This window comes from Physeter macrocephalus, unplaced genomic scaffold (genome assembly GCF_002837175.3).
Source record: "Physeter macrocephalus isolate SW-GA unplaced genomic scaffold, ASM283717v5 random_87, whole genome shotgun sequence".
Taxonomy (NCBI): domain Eukaryota; kingdom Metazoa; phylum Chordata; class Mammalia; order Artiodactyla; family Physeteridae; genus Physeter; species Physeter macrocephalus.
Genome location: NW_021145373.1, coordinates 46,022 through 68,999, shown reverse-complemented (window position 1 = coordinate 68,999; position 22,978 = coordinate 46,022). Strand labels below are relative to the sequence as shown.

At 53.6% G+C, this 22,978-nt stretch overlaps 2 protein-coding genes and 1 long non-coding RNA gene across 5 annotated transcripts in view; 2 read left to right on the top strand and 1 right to left on the bottom strand.

Moving 5' to 3' along the window:
• Positions 1 to 8,746: 8,746 nt before the first annotated feature.
• CATSPER1 (cation channel sperm associated 1) lies at positions 8,747 to 16,668 on the top strand. The gene is made up of 12 exons (XM_007128244.3): positions 8,747 to 9,473; positions 10,380 to 10,592; positions 11,322 to 11,435; positions 11,588 to 11,744; positions 11,988 to 12,079; positions 12,231 to 12,374; positions 12,538 to 12,601; positions 12,755 to 12,827; positions 12,968 to 13,025; positions 14,014 to 14,089; positions 16,246 to 16,360; positions 16,517 to 16,668. Exons 1-12 carry the CDS (start codon positions 8,747 to 8,749, stop codon positions 16,541 to 16,543), a joined length of 1,860 nt encoding a protein of 619 aa, XP_007128306.1. The 3' UTR covers positions 16,544 to 16,668.
• Positions 16,669 to 19,059: 2,391 nt separating this feature from the next.
• On the bottom strand, positions 19,060 to 20,584 carry CST6 (cystatin E/M). Its single transcript, XM_024133290.3, has 3 exons — positions 20,286 to 20,584; positions 19,634 to 19,759; positions 19,060 to 19,277 (listed from the first exon to the last, which is right to left on the bottom strand). The coding sequence occupies exons 1-3, from the start codon at positions 20,523 to 20,525 to the stop codon at positions 19,194 to 19,196; spliced, it is 450 nt and encodes a 149-aa protein (XP_023989058.1). The 5' UTR covers positions 20,526 to 20,584; the 3' UTR covers positions 19,060 to 19,193.
• Positions 20,585 to 20,674: 90 nt separating this feature from the next.
• LOC114484841 (uncharacterized) overlaps positions 20,675 to 22,978 on the top strand; it is a 6,129-nt gene continuing 3,825 nt past the window's right edge. For 2 of the 3 annotated variants that reach the window (XR_003678205.2, XR_003678204.2), the window contains exons 1-2: positions 20,675 to 20,977; positions 21,069 to 21,383. This is a non-coding gene — a long non-coding RNA (uncharacterized lncRNA). The remainder of the gene's footprint in view (positions 20,978 to 21,068; positions 21,384 to 22,978) is intronic. The other variant, XR_003678206.2, reaches the window with a different exon arrangement.

The window sequence follows — 22,978 nt, the reverse complement described above, 5'->3', positions numbered from 1 at the left end:
AAGAGAACAACGAAAAATAGGCAAGCTCGTTTTTGAGGCTTTCAAGAGACACTCCATCACTTCTGCCCCATTTCATTAGCCAAACCTGTTCAGATTTAAGGGGTGGGAAAGTCGATGTTTCAAAGTCACATTTCATGGGGCATCATGGATAGAAGCAGGAGAGAACTGGGGTTATTTTTACATTCAGTCTATCATACTACCTTCCCCTCCTTCTTCAAGCAAAGGAGCTTACTCCTGATTCTGTTTTCATCCAGCACTCCTAAGAAGCAAAACAAAACCCAACCTGTCATAAGCACTTTGTTACAATAAGGAAGATACCGGAAACATTGATTTATTTACCTTTGTGCACAAAGGGACAAGGAACAAGAGCTGTAAGTTTCTTTAGACACAGAAAATGGTATTTTGTGTATTTTTTAAGTACTGGGGAATTCCCTGGTGGTCCAGTGGTTACGACTCTGTGCTTTCACTGCTGAGGATGTTCAGTCCCTGGTGGGGGGAGCTAAGATCCCACAAGCCACATGGCACAGCCAAAAAAACCAAAACCAAAACCAAAAAAGACACCCCCCCACCACCAACAAAAATCCATTAAAAAAATAAAGTTACTGGGCTTCCCTGGTGGCACAGTGGTTGAGAGTCCGCCTGCCGATGCAGGAGACACGGGTTCGTGCCCGGTCCGGGAAGATCCCACAAGCTGTGGAGCGGCTAGGCCCGTGAGCCATGGCCGCTGAGCCTGCGCGTCCGGAGCCTGTGCTCCACAACGGGAGAGGCCACAACAGTGAGAGGCCCGCGTACCGCAACAAAATAAAAAGATGAAAAATAAAAAATAAATAAAAAATAAAGTTACTGTATCAGAGAAACAAAATTACTGGGAGCGATTATAGGCAGTAAAGATGCATCACATGGATAAGACCCTACATAATTGTGAGGGCTGATCATATAAGACTGCCATCTTTGTTTCTGGTGCTGGAGCTAAAAGATGGCAGGCAGACAGCTGGAATGAATGTGATGGGAGGTGAGGGAGGCAAGAATGAACTTGCAACTGTGAGAATAAGCTAGTACCCACAGGATGGACCAGAACCTGTATCAGTCTCTCACTGCATCTAAGCTTCCAACTTTAATGAAGCAGATGACCCACAGGAGAAGCTGGCACTCCACCAGGGAGCTAAACATGCACCTGAAACAAGAGTAGCAGAGGCTGGAGGAGCTGTGGACCCAGGTACTGCTCGATGCCAAAAAGGTGAGCTAGCAAATGAGGGTCATTGTGAGGGAGATGCAACTGCTTCTGGTGCCCCTGCACCAACCTTCCTAGTGGAAAAAGGATACAACTCCTGTTTCACTTCTACTTCCCAAATCTTACACAAAATGTCACTCGTGGCCCACACTAAAGAGAACTATGCAGAGAAGAGAATTCTGGGAAGCAGTTCCAGCTTAGCTAAAATGACACTACAAATTCACTGCAGCTTCAGATGTTAATTCAAATATTATTACCCATGGAGACCAGTTAGCACTAAAGGCCTTTAGAGATGAAAGGTCACATTCCTGAGGCCCTGAGATTCACGCTGTGGTTAGTTCCGCCATTCCAGAATTGATTGTGAGGTTAGTACTCAGTAGCTGGCAGACTCTCACATTGCTTCCCTTCCCCTGTAGTGTGGACGATTATGGTAAAAGGGCCAAGTGGAAACCTCTGGAATTGTCCCCCCACCCCTGCGAAGTTATAAATCAAGTGATACGACAACCTGAAGAAACTGCAGAGATTAGTGCCACCTTTAGGGGTTTGAGAGATGCAAAAGTGGTGATTCCAGGCATATCCCCTACTTATTTGCAGGTGGAAAAGCAAGCTTAGTGATGTGGCAATGCCAATCACAGCTGCAATTCTAGATTTGAGATCTTTATTGGAGAAACTCAGTATAAACCCCAGCAACTGTTATGTGGCTATTGAACTAGTAAATGCTTTCTCTTACATTCCCATGAATACGGGAATTTACACTGTTTGCATTTACATAGCAAGGATAACAGTATACCTTTACTGTCTTGTCCCTAGATTGTTCCATCCTCCAGCAAACTGCAAGGTCCAAAGGGACGTTGATAGTCTTGACAACACAGAGAATACCATCTTGACACACTCAGTTGAAGCCACTATGCTAACTGGACACTATGATCAGGAAACAGCAAGCACCTTAGGTGCCTTAAACATATGTGTGCCAGAGAGCTGGAGATGAACCCCGTGGAAGTTCAAATTGCCTGCCACATCAGGAAAGTTTCCAGGGGTGCAGAGGTCTGGGGAATGTTGCATGTCTCTTCTAAAGTGAGAGACAGGGACTTCACTGGCAGTCCAGTGCTTAAGACTCCTTGCTTCCCCTGCAGAGGGCGTGTGTTCGATCCCTGGTCAGGGAACTAGGATCCCACATGCCACGTGGCGTGACCAAAATAAATAAATAAATAAATAAAATGTAAAAAAATAAATAAAGTGAGAGACAATTTGCTGCCGCTTAACACTATATGTCATGAAGAAACAGGAGCAATGTATGGTGTGCCTATTGGATTTTGGAGCCAACGTAGGTCCCACTGGGGCAAACTGCTTTGACTCATTTTCTGGGTAACCTGTAAATCTGACAATGTTCGATCTGGATCTAAAAAAAGCTCTTCAGAAGTCCAGCCTGTGGTGCAAGCTGCCCTACCACTTGGGCATTATGCCTAGTAGATCCAGGTGCCTGACTTAGGTGTCAGCCAAAGATGCCATGTGGCATCTCTAGCAAGCCCCAATAGGAGGATCACAGCTAAGACCCATGGAATTTTTGTCGTGCTATCCTCTGCCAACGACTACTCTATCCTTTCAAAAGCAGCCTCTGGCTTGCTACTGGGCCTTGGTGAAGACTGAATGACTGATTTATGGAACACCCAGTGATGATCAGACCCAAATGTTCATCATAAACTGGGTGTTATCTGACCCATAGAATCATGAAATTGGATTTTCACAGTTGCATCCCATTAGAAATTGAAGTGGTATATATGATCCTGGGGGGAAGGTATAAATTAGCAGTTTGGGATTAACAAATACACGCTAATACATATAAAAGAGGTAAGCAACATGGACCACCTGTATAGCAAGGGAGGTCTGATCCAGAAGACACAAATGAATTACATGAGCAGGTGCTTCGGCCTACCGTGATGTCTGTTTCTAATGCTTCCCCTCCTTTCCCTCTGTTTACACTCAAAGGCTTCAAGGGGAGGAAGAAAAAGGACAGGCCTGATTTATGGAAGACTTTGCACAGTAAGCCAGCGACAGCCAGAAGTGGACGGTTGCTGCACGGCAGCCCCATTCAGAGTTGGCCCTGAAAGACGGTGGTGAAGAGAAATCCTCCCAGTGGGCAGAACTTTGTGTGGAAGGAAAGAGGGGCTAAGGTGCAGATTTATATGGACTCGAGCAGTATCTGATGGGCTGGCCATTTACAGAGACTTGGAAAGAACACAACTGGGAACTTGAGGACGTGATGGTCTAGGGAAGAGGTCTGTGGATGGCTTCTTAAAATGCTCACGAAATGGCAAGTTATTCATGTCCCATGTAAATGCGATGTAAGGTAATCCGTGCAGGAGTCCTCACTAATTGGATGAGATGACCCATTCTATAGATTCAGCCAGCCTCTTTCCCCAACTAAATTGGTGCTTTCTCAACGGACCTATCACAAAGTGGGAAGCCACCAGATTTCTATATGTCTGTATAGGAGATGTCTGTGTTCTTCGTCCAGGTTTTCACAGTTTTTTTTTTTTAATTAAGAAAAAATTTATTGTGGTAAAATATTCATTAACGAAAAATTTGCCACTTTAACCATTTTTAATGTACAATTCAGGGGCACTGAGTACACTCACACTGTCGTGTAACACTCACCACGGTCCATCTCCAGAACTTTTCATCATCCCAAACTGAGACTCTGCACTCGTTAAACAATAATTTCCATCATCCCCTTCCCACAGCCTCTGGTAACTGCTATTTAACCTTCTGTGTCTATAAATGTGCCTATTCTGGGTACCTCATTTAAGTGGAACCACATGATACTTGTTCTTTTGTGTCTGGCTTATTTCACTTAGCATAGTGTCTTCAGGGTTCATCCATGTTGTAGTATGTTGTCAGTAGTTCCTTCTTTTTAAGGCTGAATAATATTCCATTCTATCTATGGACCACATTTGGCTTATCTCTCCATCGGTCCATGGACATTTGGGTTGTTTCCACCTCTTGGCTGTTGTGGATAATGCTGTTACAAACAGGGGTGTATGAATACCTGTTTGAGTCCCTGCTTTCAATTCTTTTGGTGCATACCCAGAAGTGGACTTGCTGGATCATAATCACAGGGGTTTTTTTGGTTTGGGGGAGTGGTTTGGCCATGCATGCCATACCACGTGGCTTGCAGGATCTTAGTTCCTTGACCAGGGATGGAACCCGCACCCTCAGCAGTGAGAGGGTGGAGTCTTAACCACTGGACTGCCAGGGAATTCCCCATAATCACAGTTTTTTGTTTTTTTTTAAATTAAAAAAAATTTTTTTTGGCTGCATTGGGGCTTCGTTGCTGCGCGGGCTTTCTCTAGTTGCAGCGAGGGGGGGCTACTCTTCGTTGTGGTGCGCGGGCTTCTCATTGCGGTGGTGTCTCTTGTTGCGGAGCATGGGCTCTAGGCGCGCGGGCTTCAGTAGTCGTGGCACGTGGGCTCAGTAGTTGTGGCTCGCGGGCTATAGAGCGCAGGCTCAGTAGTTGTGGCGCACGGGCTTAGTGGCTCCACGGCATGTGAGATCTTCCCGGACCAGGGCTTGAGCTCGTGTTCCCTGCATTGGCAGGCGGATTCTTAACCACTGCGCCACCAGGGAAGCCCAGTCACAGTTTTTTAAACATGCTCAAGTTAAGTCTTTGTTTCATCAAGTTAACCATTTTGCAGCATCATATTCTTTTTTTCATCTCCAAGAGTTTGTGACACCTGTACCTCCCTGTAAGGAAAGTAGTGTGTGTGGCAACAACAGGTTTTTGTTTGTTGGGTTTTGGTTGGTTTGGGGTTTTTTTTTGGGGGGGGGGGGGTGGTCACGCCACGGGGCATTCAGGATCTTCCCCGACCAGGGATCGAACTTGAACCCCCGCCTGTAGTGGAAGCACGAAGTCTTAACCACTGGACCGCTGGGGAAGTCCTGGTTTTGTTTTTTTATAACAGCAGTGAAAACTCTTATGGAGCCAACTTTTGATGGAAACACCATCAGTTCAAATGCCAAGACAGTTCTTCCAAGACAGACCTTTTGATTCTAGATATGAAGAAAACATTAATCATATCTTGGCTGTTTGTATATAAAAGCTGTTTGCCACAGGAAAAAAAAAGTGATTACCAGCATCATTTCCAAATCTTAGAAGTGGTATAACATGGCATTTATCAGTGAAATCTGTTGACTCATCAGCCTGGATAAAGAATCTGTTGTTTTTCAGCTAAAACCAAGAAAAAAAAAAAAAAAAAGCTCTTCAGCATCTTGTGACATCAATACGTTGTGTTGTCACTCTCTCTGAGAGTAGAACACTTTCACTCTTTTGTCGAGCATCTTGCGCTAACACATCACTCATATAATTTTACATGTCAGCATTATTGGGTTCTTTTTCTGGACAATTGGCCTGTTACAAATAACTTGCTCTTTGAGCCTTTGTACTGAATGTAGCCTACAAAAGCCTTACCCTGTTTGTTTTGAGATACCATAGGTTAAAAATTAGCACATTTATTTGTCAAATGGCTGTAATTTGTAGTTTAGTTCTCTTGAATTTTCCTGAAGCCATTGCTACGCTTGTAAATTGTAATTCTTCATCGCTAACCCTACCAGATTTGTCCACGGCCCTAAGCTCCTCCTCTTTCACGTCACACCTGATGATAAAACAGCATCATGTGGAATCGCTGGACACATTTGTAAAACACAAACGCTAATAAGACATACAATAGAAGGGCATCATAAATAACTAAACAGGAAACTTGCAACAGGATATGCAATCATGCTGAAATTCACTTCTAACCTGCATAATTCATGTTTTACAGTGTTTGCATCGACAGCAAAGCGGCAGGGAGGCCGCTACGTCGAGGCAAAAATGATTTCCTTAGAAGAAAAACGTCCTCTGCTTTTCTATCACACCAGAAAGAGTGTTTGCGCCCCTAAGTCAGTCATCCGCGCCTAAGGGGAGGTGGAGGGAGGTAACCAGGGGGGCGAGGCTGAGGTCACCGTCTTTACCACCTCCTATCCGGGCAATACCGTGTTCACACATGATCGACAGACTTCCTGATCTCACGCGGAAAACTGAGCAAGGCCCCACCCAACGAGCACTGCAGACGGGGCTGAACAAACTTTCACAAATGGTTTCCGAGGCTGCTCGATTACTGTCCATCACTGAAAGCGCTGGCATCACACAGCACACGAGTTTCAAAAATAATGCTGAGGGTTTTTTTTTTCTCATCACAACACAGAATCCGTAAACTAGAAACATCTCAAGGCTAATTCCGTGGTTTTGCAGAACGCAGAAATCTCTGCCCTAGAATATCGATCCTGTCTGCTTGTCGATCCACGCTCTAGCCCACAGGAACGGTGGGAAACAGAGGTTCCCGGCCCCAGTGCTTGAAATCCAAGACCCGGAAGTTCTCACGTTACTTCTGCTCTCACCCTTTGGCCACACCTAGATGCAAGGCACACTGGGAAATGTCACCTCTAGCTGGGAGGCCACGTGCCAGGAAGAGGAGGAGAATGGATTTGTGGAACAATTAGTAGTCTTATCACAAACTTTTGCCTTGTCTGCTACTGGCAGCAGACACTGAGCCCTTTGAGGGCTTTCATCACTGGGGACCTGGTACCCAATGCTGCTATGGACTTGGCTGTGACCAAGCACTCAGGAAGCAGCTGTAGTCAAACGAGGGACCTGAAAACTTCCAGAAGAGCTGCACTGAGCATGAATGAATTCTGGTGCATTTCAGCAGGAAGACAGGACAGCAAGGTGGGGAAGAAGTTTGGAGTTAGTGCTGACTTTAAGTTCTTATTTACTGAGCAGCTCATTTATACTCTTTGAGCCACAGCACCTTCCTCTGTAAAATGGGGGTAAATAATATCCATCCTGTGAGGTTATTGTGAAGATTATATTAAAAGTGCATACAGGGCCTCCCTGGTGGCGCAGTGGTTGAGAGTCCGCCTGCCGATGCAGGGGACACGGGTTCGTGCCCCGGTCCGGGAGGATCCCACATGCTGCGGAGCGGCTGGGCCCGTGAGCCATGGCCGCTGAGCCTGTGTGTCCGGAGCCTGTGCTCACATGCGCCGGAGCGGCTGGGCCTGTGAGCCATGGCCGCTGAGCCTGTGTGTCCGGAGCCTGTGCTCCGCAACGGGAGAGGCCACAACAGTGAGAGGCCCGCGTACCGCAAAAAAAAAAAAAAAAGTGCATACAAACCCATAGAATATACAACACCAAGAGTAAATCCTAATGTAAACTATGGAATCTGGAGGATGGTGCTGTGTCATTGTAGGTTCATCAATTGTAATAAACGTACCACTTTGGTTGGAATGTTAATAATGTGGGAGACTATGCATGTGCTCGGGGCAAAAGCATATGGGAAATCTCTGTACCTTCCCCTCAGTTTTCCTGTGAACCTTACATTGCTTTAAATGAAGTCTTGCGGGCTTCCCTGGTGGCACAGTGGTTAAGAATCCGCCTGCCACTGCGGGGGACACAGGTTCGAGCCCTGGTCCGGGAAGATTCCACATGCCGTGGAGCAACTAAGCCCATGCGCCACAACTACTGAGCCTGCGCTCTAGAGCCCACGTGCCACAACTACTGAAGCCCGTGTGCCTAGAACCCGTGCTCCCCAACAAGAGAAGCCACCGCAATGAGAAGCCCGCGCACCACAACAAAGAGTGGCTCCCGCTCGCCGCAACTAGAGAAAAGCCCGCGCACAGCAACAGAGACTCAATGCAGCCATAAATAAATAAATAAATAAATAAATTTAAAAAGAAAAAAAAGTTCTTAAAGTAGGTCCACGGTAAATAATGGCTGATGGTTTTATTTTAGAAATAACCCAAGAGGGATTTCCTCTTCATCCCTGTCCATGATGAAGGAGAGAATAACGATACTAATTAACATTTATTGTGCTGTAAGTATAAGTTTTACATATCTTAACTTTTTTGATCCTTTGAGGTAGGTGTTATTATCCCCATTTTACAGAGGAAGAAACTGAGGCATAGGAAGATTAAGCAGCTAGCTCAAGGTCACACACCTACTTACAGTGGAGTTGGGCACTTTGAACCTTAGAACCAGTTGGTATCTAGGTACAACTGGGGACTGGACCATTTGGCTTCTTAAAGTTTTTTCCAGTAACAGAGCTAAAGTTGCTAAAGCAACTGCTGGGGCCTATGGTGTCACCCTGGAATTCTTTGTCCAGCTTTCCCATTGACCTGCTGGGTCACCTTGGGCCAGTCCCTGCCCCTTTCTTGACCTCAGTTTCGTCCTTTTACATTGAGGAGGTGAGACACACTGATCCTTGATTCTGGACTGTAGCCCAGGAGGAGGCATTTGGGAATTAGGCCTGCTAAGGGGCCTGTTTGTGACATCATAGAGGGGAGAATTCCATGAGAAGCCAGGCTTTTCTAGAAGCCCCAGTGCCACAGCTTAGGTGAGAAAGGCAATCCAGGAAGGGCTCTCAGGCCCACATCTTGAGCTTTCCTCATTCCAGGGTTCACAGCGTAGTCATGGATCAACCCTCGATGGCCGAAAAGGCTCAAAGTGAGGCAGACACTGATGACTCGGATGTGTTCTCTCACCCCAGCTCACCAACCACACACCACAGGCCAGGCCATGGTGGAGTCCACCACCATCACCAAAGGGTGTCCCGTCCCCATGGTGAGGCCCACCATCACGGCATATCCCCTCATCGTGGTGGATCTCAAGACTTCCATGACAATGCCTTCTCCCGCCATTGCCACCGCTCTGAGCCTTACTACCATAGAGACTTCTCCCACTCTGGTAGCCCTGCCCAGCACAGTGAGGCCCAGCACCATGGCGGGCACCATCACCATGAAGCCCGTCACAACAGAAGGCCTGCCTCCATGGGGTCCTACCACCACGACGAACACCTCCACGGCCACCGTGACGAGCGCCACCACAGAGAGCGCCAGCGCGGCGCACGTCCTCGCGATGATCTCCACCGAGATCACCGCTATGGGGAGTACCGTCGTGGTAGCTCCGAGCTCTTTGGCCCATACACGTCCCACAGTGTGGCCTCAGCCTCCCTCGGCTCTGCCTATTCTCGTCAAGTAGCCCCCCAACCTAGCAAGCCAGACAGACAGAGCTCGGCCTTCAGCTTGGCTCGTTCCCTGAACACAGTGCGCTCACACCCTGCCCAGACCTCCAGCAAAGTCCATCCTCAGGGCTCCTCCTCTAAAACCTCGGAAAGCTGGCCCGAAGAAGACGAGCAGATTCAGAAGCACAAAAGTGAGTCTTGGCTTGCCCCCCACCCCCCAACTCCAGCTGCCTGGCCCAGATTCCAGACCTGAGTCAGGCCCTGCCCGTCCTTCCGCAGATCACGAGGCTTGCTCTCACCTGCAAGTGTATTCCATTGGCTATTCACTCGCCTGACTGTTCATCATCCAATCTTTTATTCCTGGAATTCGGCACTTCTCCAGACTGTCGGTTGTTGCTTCATGCAGTCACTGCTTTATTCATTCGCATGTTCACTTCTCGAACATTTCCTCTTCTCTAGTATGAAAGCTGGGGGTGATCACTTATACAACCAATCCCAGACTACCCAGTGAGAGGGGTCTATCATCCGTATCAGAACATTTACCACTGTGGATTCTGTTTGTCCATGCTTCCCCTGCTGAACTGTGAGCTTCCTGAGGCCAGAGGCTGGAACCAGTGCCTGAATGAGGGCCTGGTTAGAGGGCAGGGAGGGACTTTGGCTGTTAACATATGATCCCCCAAACTTGGCCCCTGGTAGTTCCGTAAACACGGCATCAGCCTCACAAACAAGCGGTGCGGGATGAGTGTCTCATTGTGGGCAGAAAAGGCAGCCAACAGGGGGAGATGTTTCAGCAGAATCTTGGAGGGAGAGGGAGAGTTTACCAAGAGGATGGGGTGGCAAGGAGGATCGGGGCTTCCGTGTGTAAGTTGCCATGTGACTAAAGAAAAGCATGGAGGTGTAGGAGCGTGAACTCAAGCAGACCTCAAATCCCAAGCAAGCTGGCATCTGTCGGGGAAGGGGCCAAGCCTGTGGCTCCTATACCAGAGCAGGACTAGCATGGAGGCACCTGAGTGAGCTCATGGCAGGCGGGCCTGGGAGGGAGACCGGATCCCCGTGTCCCCTTCCCCCATGGGCTTGGCTTTCTGGCCCTTTTACAGCTGGCCGGGCCCCACGAACCCACAAGAAGCTGCACGCTGTGGACCTCTTCTATTCGCTGTGGGAAAAATTAAGCCACCTCATTTGGGGCCTTTCGAGAATGCTCAGGAAACTGACTGACTCCCTGGCCTTTGAAGCCTTCATCGTCTTCATCGTCTGCCTCAACACCATCATGCTCGTGGCCCAGACCTTCGCTGAAGTCGAGGTCCGGGGCGGTAAGAGCCAGGGAGCCCGGTTCACATGGAGAAGGCCACTGATGTTGTCCCAAGCCTCCCGTGGGCCGGATCAAGTGCCGGGTGATTTATATATGTCGCTTATCCCATTTGATCCTCACCCTGGGAAGTAAGCGGCATTGCCCGGCAGTAGAGTGAGGCTCAGCGAGTTTTGCTGAAGTCAACCAGCCCGCCAGAGACAGAAAAGCCCAATAAATTTGAGGTTTGCTGTTTTGGACTATAGCCACCAGGTGGCGCATCAGCTCTAAGTATGCCGCTTTGCGGGAAGGATGCCCCGAACCCAGGTCGGCTGGAAGGGCCAGGAGACTGTGCGAGCAGGAGGCCCTGGAGGGATGAGGGTGGGAAACCTGGGAAGATGGTCCCTAAAACCCTGGTGAGAAGAGTGAAGGTAAGGACCTTCCACAGGGCCCATAAACTAAGGAGAGAAGAAGAAGAGTGATGTTTCTTGCAAGCTGTTTCAGGCTCCATTCTAAGCCCTTTACTATGTGAAAAGCATTTAATGCTTGTGAAAATTCTATCAGGCAGACTGCTATTATCACCATTTTATAGGCAAGAAAAGTGAGTCACAGAGCAGTTAAGACACACAGCCGTTGGGCAGAGTCAGGTTCTCCCTAAATGGCTGAGTGGAGGTTCCAGTGGAGAGGAGGAAGGAGGGGCTGGGTTGCTGGGGAGACCCCTGAGTGAGACCCCCCTCCCCCATGTCCCCCACAGAGTGGTACTTCATGGCCTTGGACTCCATCTTCCTCTGCATCTACGTGGTGGAAGCTGTGCTCAAAATCATTGCTCTGGGCCTCAAGTATTTTTTGGACCCCTGGAACAACCTGGGTGGGTAGGGATGGGGCGTGTGTGTGTGTGTGTGTGTGTGTAGTGGGAGCCCCTGAACTGCCCAGGGGCGACAGGAGCAGGGGGTGTTGGCGCTGGGAGGTCTGTGAGCCTGGGCAGGAGCCCATTATTCCCAGGTGCCCCTGTTTCTGTAGATTTCTTCATCATGGTCATGGCTGTGCTGGAATTCATGCTCCTGCAGGCCAACTCTTCCTCCATGCGCGTGGTCTACAACCAAAGCATCTTCCGCATCTTCAAGGTCTTCAAGAGCCTGCGAGCCTTGCGAGCTATCCGGGTCCTGCGGAGGCTCAGGTCAGCGGACCCACAGCTGCCCACAGGGAGGCTGCAGACTCCAGCCCGCTCTTCCTGCCATCCACTAGGATCAATCTCTTTATTTTCCAGAGAGGGTCTGGGACACCCCCCACCCCAAGTCACTAGCAAATCAGGGACCTCCCACCCCTGTAATCAGCAGTCTGAAATCTGTAATCAGCTCCGGCTGCTAGACACAGATCCCCACCCCACTGACTCAGCCTCTCTCTCAACCTCTGCCCACAGCTTCCTGACCAGCCTCCAGGAAGTGACCGGGACCCTGGCCCGGTCCTTGCCATCCATCGCCGCCATCCTCATCCTCATGTTCACTTGTCTCTGTATCCTGTGCCACGGGGGCTGGGGTGGGAGAGTGAGGTGCTGCAATGGACGGACTTGTGGGGAGGGACCAGGAACTGGGTGGGGGTGGCAGGGAGAGAGGAAGAAGGGGAGAGAGGACCCTGTGAGCCTGCTTTGGTCCTCAACAGCCAGTCCTGTTCTCTGTGGTGCTCCGGGCACTGTTCCGCTACTCTGACCCCAAGCGCTTCCAGAACATCTTCACCACCATCTTCACCCTCTTCACCTTGCTCACCCTGGACGACTGGTCCCTCATCTACCTGGACAGCCGAGCCCAGGGTAGGCAGGCCTCAGGCTGGGTGGAGGGCAGGGGCTGGCTGAGTGGGCAGACCCTGAGGACTCAGTTATCCCATCTGCAAAGTGGGGCTTCTGAGGCTTGCTGGCAGGGGTGTGGTGAGGACCAGCAAGGAACTCACAGCTTGAACGACCACCTCTCTCCCAGGCGCCTGGTACATCATCCCCATTCTCATGATATATATCATCATCCAGTACTTCATCTTCCTCAAGTGAGGCCCCCACGCCTGTGCCCCCCAGCTTCACTTCCCCCAGCCTAACCCCGGGGCATCCCCTCCCCTCCCTTCTCACCATGGTTCTGCCTCGATGAACCCAGAGGAGGGTTCAGGGCCTCCCCTCCAGCCTCCTCCTGTTTCCCGCCCCAGCCTGGTGATTGCCGTCCTGGTGGATAACTTCCAGATGGCCCTGCTCAAAGGCCTGGAGAAAGTGAAGCAGGAGGTAGTGAGGGAGTGAGGCAGGGGGACGAATCAGGAAGACACGGGGAGGGGGACACAGAAGCTGGAGGGAAGGAAGGAAGGTGCTCCGGGGGTGGGCAGACATGAGACTCTGGCAGAACTGAGGCCTCTTCTTCGCAGAAGGCCTCCCAGATCCATGAGAAGCTACTGGATGACTCACTGACAGAGCTCATCGAAGCAGGTACCAGCAGCCCGCTTCTTCCCAGGCAGGCACAGAGCTCCAGGCTCAGCTTTATTTATTTATTTATTTATTTATCTATCTATCTATCTACCTATTTATTTATTTATTTAATTTTGGCCACACTGCGCGGCTAGAGGGATCTTAGTTCCCCAACCAGGGCTCAACCTCAGGCCCCGGCAGTGAAAGCGCCAAGTCCTAACCACTGGACCGACTGCCAGGGAATTCCTGATGCCCAGCTTTAGAGTCTTAGAACCTGACACTCAGTAGAAATTTCAGAGCTTAGAATTTTGGTCCAAAAAGCTCCACGACTAAGCAAAAAGAGGAATTAACTGTCTTAAATTATTAGCAACTTGAGAGTGCATGGGCTTTCAGGAACGGCTGGATCCAGGACCCAATGATGGTTGAGATTTGGTCTCCTTCCAGCTCTCTGCTCTGTGGCCCTCTTTGTGGTTTTGTGCTTAGGGCGCTCTTCCTTTGTGGTGGGAAAGTGACCACCTGCAACTCTAGTCCCAATCCTCACAGTTTAAGTATCCCAAGCTCTCCCAGCAGGGGTCCTCTTCTCCCAGCGGTTCGGTTCGAACAACGTCCCAGAAATGAATCTCCTTGGCTCAGGTTGGTCACCTGCCTACTTCTGAACCAATCGCTATAGCTGAAAGGATAGGCTATTCTGCTTGGCCAGGCTTGAGTCACATGTCCTTAGAGCTGGTGGGTGGGGTCAACCCCAGCTAGGCAACGTGCACTGAAAGGGGTAGGAGTGGTTCCCCAGGAAAATTGGGAGACTTTTACCAGAAGAAGAGGGAATGCATGCTGGATGGGCAAACAAACAAACAAAACACACTCCATGCCCGGAGAAACAATCTCTTTGGGGTCATCCTGGACAAAACCCCCTTTAGCTCCTGTTTGACTATCTTCATGACACACGGGGTTTCCTCCACCTTCTCTCAATCCAGGCAGCGTCTTGACCTCCCCCTTCTTTCCCTACATCCAGAGCCTAAAGAGGTGATAAGTGAACACACTATACAGAAGCAGCTCCTTGAGAAAAAATTTGGAGGCATGACTGAGAAGTAAGGAGATGCAAAGGGAGGGGAGGCCTCAGGTCTAAGGGGAGAGGTCCAGGGGCCAGACCAGTGGGCCGCCGTGGGAAAGGGGCATTGCCCGCCTCTCTGGAAGGGCGGTAGAGCCCTAAGGCTTATGTAGAGCCTGTGGGTGGGATGTGGAGGGCTTGAGTGGCTTCTGCTCGCTCAGAGTCACCTGGTACCACCAAGAGAATCCCACCAGCAGCCCCTGAAGGGCCACGAGAGCCCCTCTGAGGCCGAGGGCCCAGGGCAGGGGCAGCGGACAGAGGCTGCAGGAGCAGGGGTTCTGCTCATCTTTTTGCTCCAGAAGCATCCCTGATCCTTGCTCTGGGCCAGGTTCTGCGAGGACTCCAGAGGCCCAAAGAGGACACAGACTAGCACCTGCCCGTGAGGGCCCCCCCGCCTCTAAAGACCTTGGCGGGGCCGTGTACGGTGGGTGGACTCAGCTGGCTTCAGGGATGAGGAGGGTGGGTCGGGAAACAACTTGGTAAAGGCCTGGGAGGCAGATGTCAACGCGAGTGGCCGGCTGGGCCAGGACAGCTGGGGACTCGTGGCTGTGCTCATGGCCAGGGGTCCTTGGCACAGACTCCTGCGCCCTGGCTCTCAGGCCTGGCTCCCCAGAGAGCCTTCTCCCCGAAAGCTGGGCCCTGCCCCACCTCATCCAGACTGGCTGCAAACCAGCCTGACTGCTGGCACCTTCCAGGCTCTTCTTGGCCACCGACAGAGCTTGAGCGCCAAGCCCTCCAGGATCACGGCCCCGCCCCACACCTCCAGCACGTCCTGGCTTTACGTACAGCACAGCACATACTTCTCCACCTTCAGGCCTTTGCCCACACTGTTCTCTCTGCCTGGAATGTTCTCTGGCTGCCAACACCAGGCTCGGGTGATCAAGAGCTGGAAAAGCTGAGATCCAATCCTGCTCATTTCGTCTCCCGGCCTCCCTCCCGGCCGCCCTCCACCCTCCACGTTCCAGATCCTCAGACCTTGGCCTGGGCTCCCCTGTGATGCTTTTCCTGGGGCCTTCTCGGCCTCCAAACGCTTCTCCACCGGCCCGCCTCCACCTCCACTGAGAGAGCTCTTTGTTTTTGCTGTTTTGTTTGTTTGTTTGAATCTTTTTTTTCCTCCTTCCTTTTTCTTTTTAATGATTTAGAGACTGATCTTTGTTAAAAGTAGTTTTGGCTTTCCCTGCCTTCCCCGAGTTTACAGCCCTACAAGGGCTCCTGTCTCCCTTAGCTTAAGGTCCGGGCGCTCTGCTTTGACCTCCCCTGGACGTCTCCACCTTGAATTCATCCGTCCCGAGGCCCACCCCGGCCCCCAGTACACTTCCTGCTGCTCACAGACCTTGGTGCACCAGAAACCCGGTCTGAGCTCAGCAAACCCTCAAGTGTCTTTCAAGCTCAGCTCAGTGACGCTTCCTCCAGAAGCCTTTCCTGATCCCCAGTACTTGGGTGACGTTTTCCTCCTCTGGGCCCCTCAATGCCCTCTGTTTATACTTATCACAAGTGTAAACACCCTTGGTTTGCTTTCCTGGCTCTGCCACAGACTGAGCTTCTTAAGGGCAGGTGCTGTTTCTTATTCGTTTCTATGTCCTCGGAGCACCGCGCAGCGTTCATTGATTTCAGGCTTATCTGATGGCCGGCTTGATAAGACGGTCTGGCAGTGAAAGAGTTAATGAATGGGTAGTGGGTGGGGCTGGCTGTTCAGGTGGATGGCTGACTGTGAAGGGGCGGGAGGCGGGGCCGGGGAAGAGCAGGTGGATGGAGGGATAGGTGAGGGAGGGAAAGGGCGGGGCGGCCCCACGGGTGAGGCAATGGCTAGATAGACGGGCGGGTATGCGGGTAGGTGGTTGAGCGGGTGCAGGCGTCAGCATGGGGTAGCTTGGACGCATGGAGGCATGGGCGGTTTGGAGGTAAACAGTGTAATCGTCAGAACCCTCTGTGGTACCGGCAGCTGGTGGCGGCAGGGGCGCGGATATGTGGAAAAGGAAGTATACCATGGAGGCCCCCACACACCATGTACCACGGAGAAGTGGCGCCCGTGGCTGGAAATGGAGGCACGGGGTGCTGTGGGTTGGGGGAGAAGGGGGCTCTGGGGGCTGAGATGGCCCAGCCTTCCTCCCCCCACCCCCACCCCCACCCCCCCAGGCAGCAGGAGCTCCTGTTCCACTTCCTGCAGCTGGTGTCCGGGGTGGAGCGTTACCAGCAGAAATTCCGCTCGCAGGCAGCTGTCATCGATGAGATTGTGGACACCGCGTTTGAGGTGAACCAGGCAGGACCTGGGAGGAGCCAGATGGAGGGGGAGGGCACCGGAAGGCCGGGCCTCGGGGGCTTTGCCTGGAAGCCGCCCCGAGTAACAGTGGTGTGGGCCTCCGGGAGGCAGAGGGCCGTCGCCATCACCTCCCACCCCACCCCGCAGGCTGGAGAAGAGGACTTCAGGAAGTGATCCCCAGAGAGGCAGCCCGAGTCCAGACGTCAGCCTCTGGCAGGCTCCCCCCCGGGTCGGGCCAAGTCCCCATCTCTGCTGGAAGGATCACTGGGCCTGCAGGGCTGGGCCCCAACAGAGTTTTAAAACCCCAGGTGGCTCCGTGTCCTCACTGGCTGGGCCGGGCCACAAGGGAACCTGTGGGCCTGCAAGCACGTGCATCCTCGAGCGCGTATGTGCGAGCGTTTCAGGTGAAAGGCTCTGTCCTTGGATCCCTCCCTGCCCCACTGGGGCCTGGCAGGGCCTTAACAGCAGCCAGCGGGCTGACGTGGAAAGTGGGCCAGGCTCAGTGCTGGAGGGAGAGGGAGCGGTCACCCTGCTTTGGGGAGGGAGGCCCGTCTGGCCCAGGAGACAGGAGAGAAAGAACAGGCTGGGACAGCCCACGGTTGTCAGGGCCTGAGGGACCAGGATGCTCCAGAAACGAGGTCTCAGAGCCCAGGCCTACCGGCACCGTCAGCATCCAGCATAAGGGTGCCAACTCGATGGGGACAGTCTGAGCTCAGAAGGCAGAGGTCATCGCCATGCCCTGCCTTGCCTGGGGTCAGGCTACAGAGCCTCGGGAAGGGGAGGGAGGGTGGAGGCTGCTCAAGTCCTTGTGGCCTCGGGGTCGGGGGGTGTGTGGAGTGGACAAGCCTCTGTTAGAGGAAAGCAAGGGATGAGTTCCCCTGCTTTCAGCCTGAGCCTGGGCAGGATGCCCGAGATGGAGGCGGGGCACAGAGCACTAAGTCAAGCTGGAGCCCAGCCAGAGGGAGGTCTCCCACCAGATGGGAGGCCCCCCTCACCTCTAGCACAGTGAAGCTGGAGGGGATCGGGGACGGAACCCGGGAGTGGGAGCTGAGAGGTGACAGACGGTTTTGCCAGCCACCCCCCGACCTCCAGTGCGGACCAGACAGTGGTGACGTCTCCGGGCCCCCGGACAGAAGCAGCGCATCTCCTCCCTGGGCTGGCCCAGGGCCCGGGCATCGACTGTGCGGAGGAAATGCCATCTGGGATTTGGGCACAGATTCCGGGGGTGGAGAGGCCACCCGGCCTCACCTCACCCCACCACCTCACATACTGATTCAACAAGCATTTCCTGCCACTTCTCACCGTGTGGCAGCCACTCAGGAGGCTCCTGCTCGGTGGCACATGGGAGCTCTTCCAGCAGCAGCCCCACCGCAGGCCCCCGGGCTGTGTGCGCTGCCATATCCAACAGGCTTGAGCCGCTGGGAGGCTGGAAGTTTTCCTCCATCCCTCACTCCTGTCACACTCAGCCCCTCAAGCTTCCAGGCGGGAATCAGCTCATTTGCCATTTCCCCATCCCCACCCCATACGGCCTCCCAGGGCTCTAGAGGGCAGGGCCCGGGAGCTGGGGCTGTTCCTCATTAAGTGCCAGCATCGGCAGGGAGGCAGGCTGCCATGAGCAGGCGCGATGCCTGGCCGGCCCAGGCCACAGGCTGCTCTCCACAGCCACCCTGTCCAGCCGCCCGGGCCTAGGGGTGCCCACACCTCGTGCTCCCACAGGATCTGCCTCCTGCCCGTCCTGTCTCAGGCATGGGTGTGTGTCTGTGCATCTGAGGAACAGCTCCGGCTGGGGCAGGTGTGTCCCTGGGGCTGTGTGTTTTGGGGTGTATTCTCCAGGTTATCCTCGGGATGGGGGTGTTGCTTCTGTGTGTGTGTGTCTGTGTTTCCGGTTTGCTAGGTTATGTGTGTCTTTTTCTGGATATATGTGTGGTGTCTGGGAGCAATCTGAGGCTGCATGGTGGGTTTATGTGTGTGTCTGGCATCTTGAGAAGTTCCGGATGTGTGTGTGTGCATGTGTAGTGAGCGTTAATTCCAGCCACAAATTCAGATGCGCAGAAAATGTTCCTTCCATCTCTTCTTTAAATGACACTGAATTGCATCTGTCCCCTTATCCCTCCTACGGACAGTGGATTTGACCTCGGTCCCCTTGGCGCTCCCTGCCAGCCCCTTGCAGGCGTCTTGCTCAGGACAAAGCACTGGGGAGTCCTTCTGGCATGTGGTCCACAGTGTCCAGCCTTCGTGGTCTCTTGGCCTGCAGGGGCTCTGCCATCTCTGGGCCACTTGCTGGTATAAGAATCTCACAGGCTGAGAGCTCAGTGTCCTGGGGCCAGGCTGCTAAAACTCCCACGCGCCACTCTGAGTCGTCCTGGCAACTGAGAGGAGGCAGAACTCAGGTGCCGTTCGGCGTCTTCACTGGCTCCCGTCCCTTTCCAGTCCTGGGGCGTCAGCCGTCTCCTGTGACTTTGTCTCCGAAGCCATAACTCTGCCAATATTGGGAGTCTCTGCAGGTTCGTTCCTCTACGTCTGTGATGCTGAGTGTTCGGGGGACCCCAAATTTGGGAGCTGAACTTTGCACCCTTAGCACCTCAGCTGTGGGTGGCGTGGGCACCCTGTCAGCTGGAGGGGGGTGCTGGGAGCTGCCGAGAGTGGGACTGGGGAACGGGAGAGGGAGGAAGAGTGAGGCACTCAGAAGAGACCGATGCAAGAAGCAGTGCTAGCAATTTATTGCCACAGATATGGTCCAGGGACCTGACATGCCCTCCACCGATGCGCTCACTCCTGCCCGGACCTGCCCTCTCCCTCCCTCCACCAAGCCCACAGGGGTCTACTACAGGGTCACACAGGCGTGCTTTAGAAGTTGGAAGGAGTTCTGCCAGGGAACCATAAGGATCTCAAAGTCACAGCGCAGCTTCTGCAAACAGATCATGAGGAAAGAAGGAGGGGTGAGCCCACGCCCCAGCCGCCAGACCCCAACAGCCAGCCCTGTGCCTGCCTGCGCAGTGCTCCGGGATGCAAGAAGGAACATCAAGTTAGAGGCCCAGGACCAGAGCCCAGATCTTTCCAGCCCAGCCCCTCACTCCAGGGGAAGCCCCAGTCTGCTCCTCTCTGCACCCTCACACTGGTCTCAAGGCTGAGTCATCCAGAAGGCAGGGACGGGTTCAGCCAGACATCAGCTCGGCCAGCCAGACCAATTCAAGCTGTACAACCTTAGAGCCCCGCTGCAGGCCGCTGGCTGAGCTGGTGCCTGGCTGGGGGCAGGGCTGTTACCTCCTGCTGCACCCCTGCGGCCAGGGGGCAGGTGGTGAGGTCTATGTGGTCTCCAGCCACGGCATTCTTCCGGCAGGCCGTGCTCCCCATCTCCACGGTCAGGTAGTACTTGACGCCCGCCACCAACTGAGGCAGAGGTGGGGGCAGGTCAGGGGCGCCGGGGGACAGCCTTTGACCTGGACCTCTCACCTCCCTCCGTTTGCTCCCATCTACCGTTTCCTTCCCCAGGACATATCCAGTACACTGCCTTTGGGATTCAGGTCTGGGATGGGGGGAGGGGAAGGGCGGGGAGGGGGCGGCAGGCAGTTCTGGTGGGGAGCCCTGGGGAGAGGGGCAGAGCCTGGGCCGCGCAGGAGGCTGAGACCCAAGTCCACACAGCTGCCCCATCTCCCTCACCCCCCCTCCCCAACTCGCCCATCCCGGCAGGGACTAGTGTGAGGCTAGTGAGGTAGCCGTGCGAATTCAGGGTTGTATCTTATTCGAAATTTAGATAGTCTGTTCCGCAAGAAGTTTTGGCATTAATTGGATTTGGAAAAATATGTTGTATTAAAATGCCATGCTGATTACTCTGGTGTCGCCCCCTCCATCTGCGGCCCGGCTAGGGCCGCGCTCGCCTCCCACGGCCCCGCCCCGCCCCGCCGGCCCGGCGCACCTGGCTCTGCGCCCGGAGGATGGTGGTGTCGCGGAAGTGGTAGATGCTGTTGCTGCCCATGTTGTAGCTGGCCATGGCCGCCTGCGTCGCCTTCCGCACCTGCGGGTCGTTGGGCGACAGGTCCTGCAGCTCTCCGACCTCGCGATCCCCCGGCCGGGCCCGGGCGTCGCGGGGCAGCGCCAGGAGGCAGAGCGCGAGCAGGGCCAGGCCCAGCGGCAGCAGGAGGCTCGGACGCGCCATGGTTGCCGGCGTCGGTATCCAGCCGCGGGCCGCGCCGCTTTTACGGGCTCCGCGGCCCCGCCCGGCCCCGCCCGCCGCGTGCCTCCACCGGCGGGGAGGGATCGCCGGGCCTGGGCAAGGCCGACTTCCGGTTGCCGAGGGGGACAGCGGACAGCCCCGAGCACAGCTGTGTATCACGACGCCGCGTGCCCTGCAGGCACACCTAGTCCGGTGAGGGAAAGGGAAAGGACAGCCCCCAGCAGCAAGTGCCACCAGTGGGACAGTTCACAGAGGCCCATCACGTGTGAAATACCAACAACAGCTACCAGCAAGCTCTTAACTGTCTCCACTGTGTAGCCTTGGAGAAGTTACTTAACTCTCACGGCCTCAGTTTCCTCCTCTGCGAAGAGGGTTGCTGTGAGGATTCAATAAGAAAAGTGCTTAGGGGAGGCCAGGAGCTGTATAAACAGCGGGTAAGTAGGAGACGTTACCGCGCCGAGCGGGGCACTGTTTAACCCTCACGACCAGCATGATGTGGGGATCAGTAATGTTTCCACTTTACAGAGGAGTAAACAGGACAAAGAGGGAACAACTGATTTTGCCCAAGGACACCGACTGGTAAAGAGTAAACGGTGACACTGGCTTTTGAGCCCCAGCAGTCTAACCCAAATCTGTGCTTTCAAGCCAGACTGAACCCAAAGGATGAGAACTGGCCAGAAGGAGGTGTGTGGGTGGTCCCAGCTCTGCCATTTACTGCCTGGGGGACTTCCAGCAAGTCCCTGGACCTCTGGGAGCCTCAGTGTCCTCATCTGAAGAAATGTGACAACTCTTGTCTTCTAAGGTGCTGACAATAATGGCCCGAAACTGGGTCACCCACAGGTAAACTGGGCCTGTGCTGGAGGTACCAGCAATGTCGGGCTATGATGGTTTTTGGAATAATCTGACAATCTGTAAAAAACAGCATTGAAGTAGTCAACACAGGAAAAGTCTGGCTTTTGTTGGAATTTTTTAGAATTAGTATTTTAGAGTTCAGGGTCGTTTGTACTTTTAATCACTTGTTGCCAGGGGGAGGTGGGGCTTTTTGCTCCTGGGGCACAAAGATCTTATTAGTGCTTAGGACCTCCAAGGATCTTACCTGGGGTTTGGGACAGGCTGTAGTTTTCAGCACCCAACAAAGTATTGGTGCTTAGTAAGTGGTAGCTATGATTGTGATGAATATTATGAGAAAGCATCCAGCATCCCCCGCCCCCCGCCGCCCCCACCAATTCTCGGCCTCTCAGAATCCCAGGGCCAGGAGAGGCACTGATTTCTTCCAGGGAGACCAGGACCAGTGTGGTCACTGCCCAATCCAGCTACTACCCCACCCCCCTCAGCCCAGCTGTGAAAAACAATCTCTGGATGCCAAGGGACAGTCTCAAGTTTGTTGTGGGCTCAGGTGTCTGCCTTAAAGGGACAGACCCGTTTGTGTGAGAGCTGGCAAGAGCTTGGCTTGATGAGGAGGCCAAGGTCAGGCAGGAGCCCAACCTGAGAGAAGCTGGGAGTGGGGGAGTAAGAGGCCCAAGCCCGCAGACCAGGGGAGAGGTGGAGAGGCAGCCCCAAGGGGCCAGGAGTCTCCTCGGGTTCTGCCGGATCTGCTCTCCTGTTACTTGGAACTCAGCTGTGGCCACACTTAAACTCCAACAGCTCCCTGGGAAATAAGCCAAGGCCCAGTCTCTGATCACCAAGGGCCAGTGGGTCCCCAGCACACCTGCCCCTACTCTGCCTGTTATTCCTTTGCGCCGACACCGGCAAATCTTTTGCATGCCAGCCTAACAATTTTCAAAGACTTTTCACCCACTGGTCTGGTTCTCGTAAGCACCGAGCTAGTAAGCGTCATCCTCATTTTGCAGATGAAGAAAGTTAATCAGAGAGGTCAAGACACTCGTCTAAGGTCACTCACTCAGCTAGAAGTGGTGTCCTGGTGAGAAAAGAGGGATGGGGAAGGGAAATTAACAATTATCGGGCTCCTGATACGAGCCAAGCCTTGCACCAGGAACTCAACATATGTTCTCTCATCCTCATAACAGCTCTGCAGAAGCAGTGATTATTCTTTTTACAAGGAGGAAATGCAGGGTCAAAGGGGAAGGGTCAGGGGTGGGGGCTGGGGGGGCAACCACGTGCCAGCATCCCAGTGTGTGAGTTCTGGACCGCTCCACAGGGATATGAGGTCTGCTGTGCAGGGGGAGGCTCCCTGGGGGTGCGGGTGCCCCGGGAAGGGTTTTCCCAGGGCTGGGTCTCATCTGGAAAAGAGTCTTGGCCTGGGGCTTCCCTGGTGGCGCAGTGGTTGAGGGTCCGCCTGCCGACGCAGGGGACACGGGTTCGTGCCCCGGTCCGGGAGGATCCCACGTGCCGCGGAGCGGCTGGGCCCGTGAGCCATGGCCGCTGAGCCTGCGCGTCCGGAGCCTGTGCTCCGCAACGGGAGAGGCCACAACAGT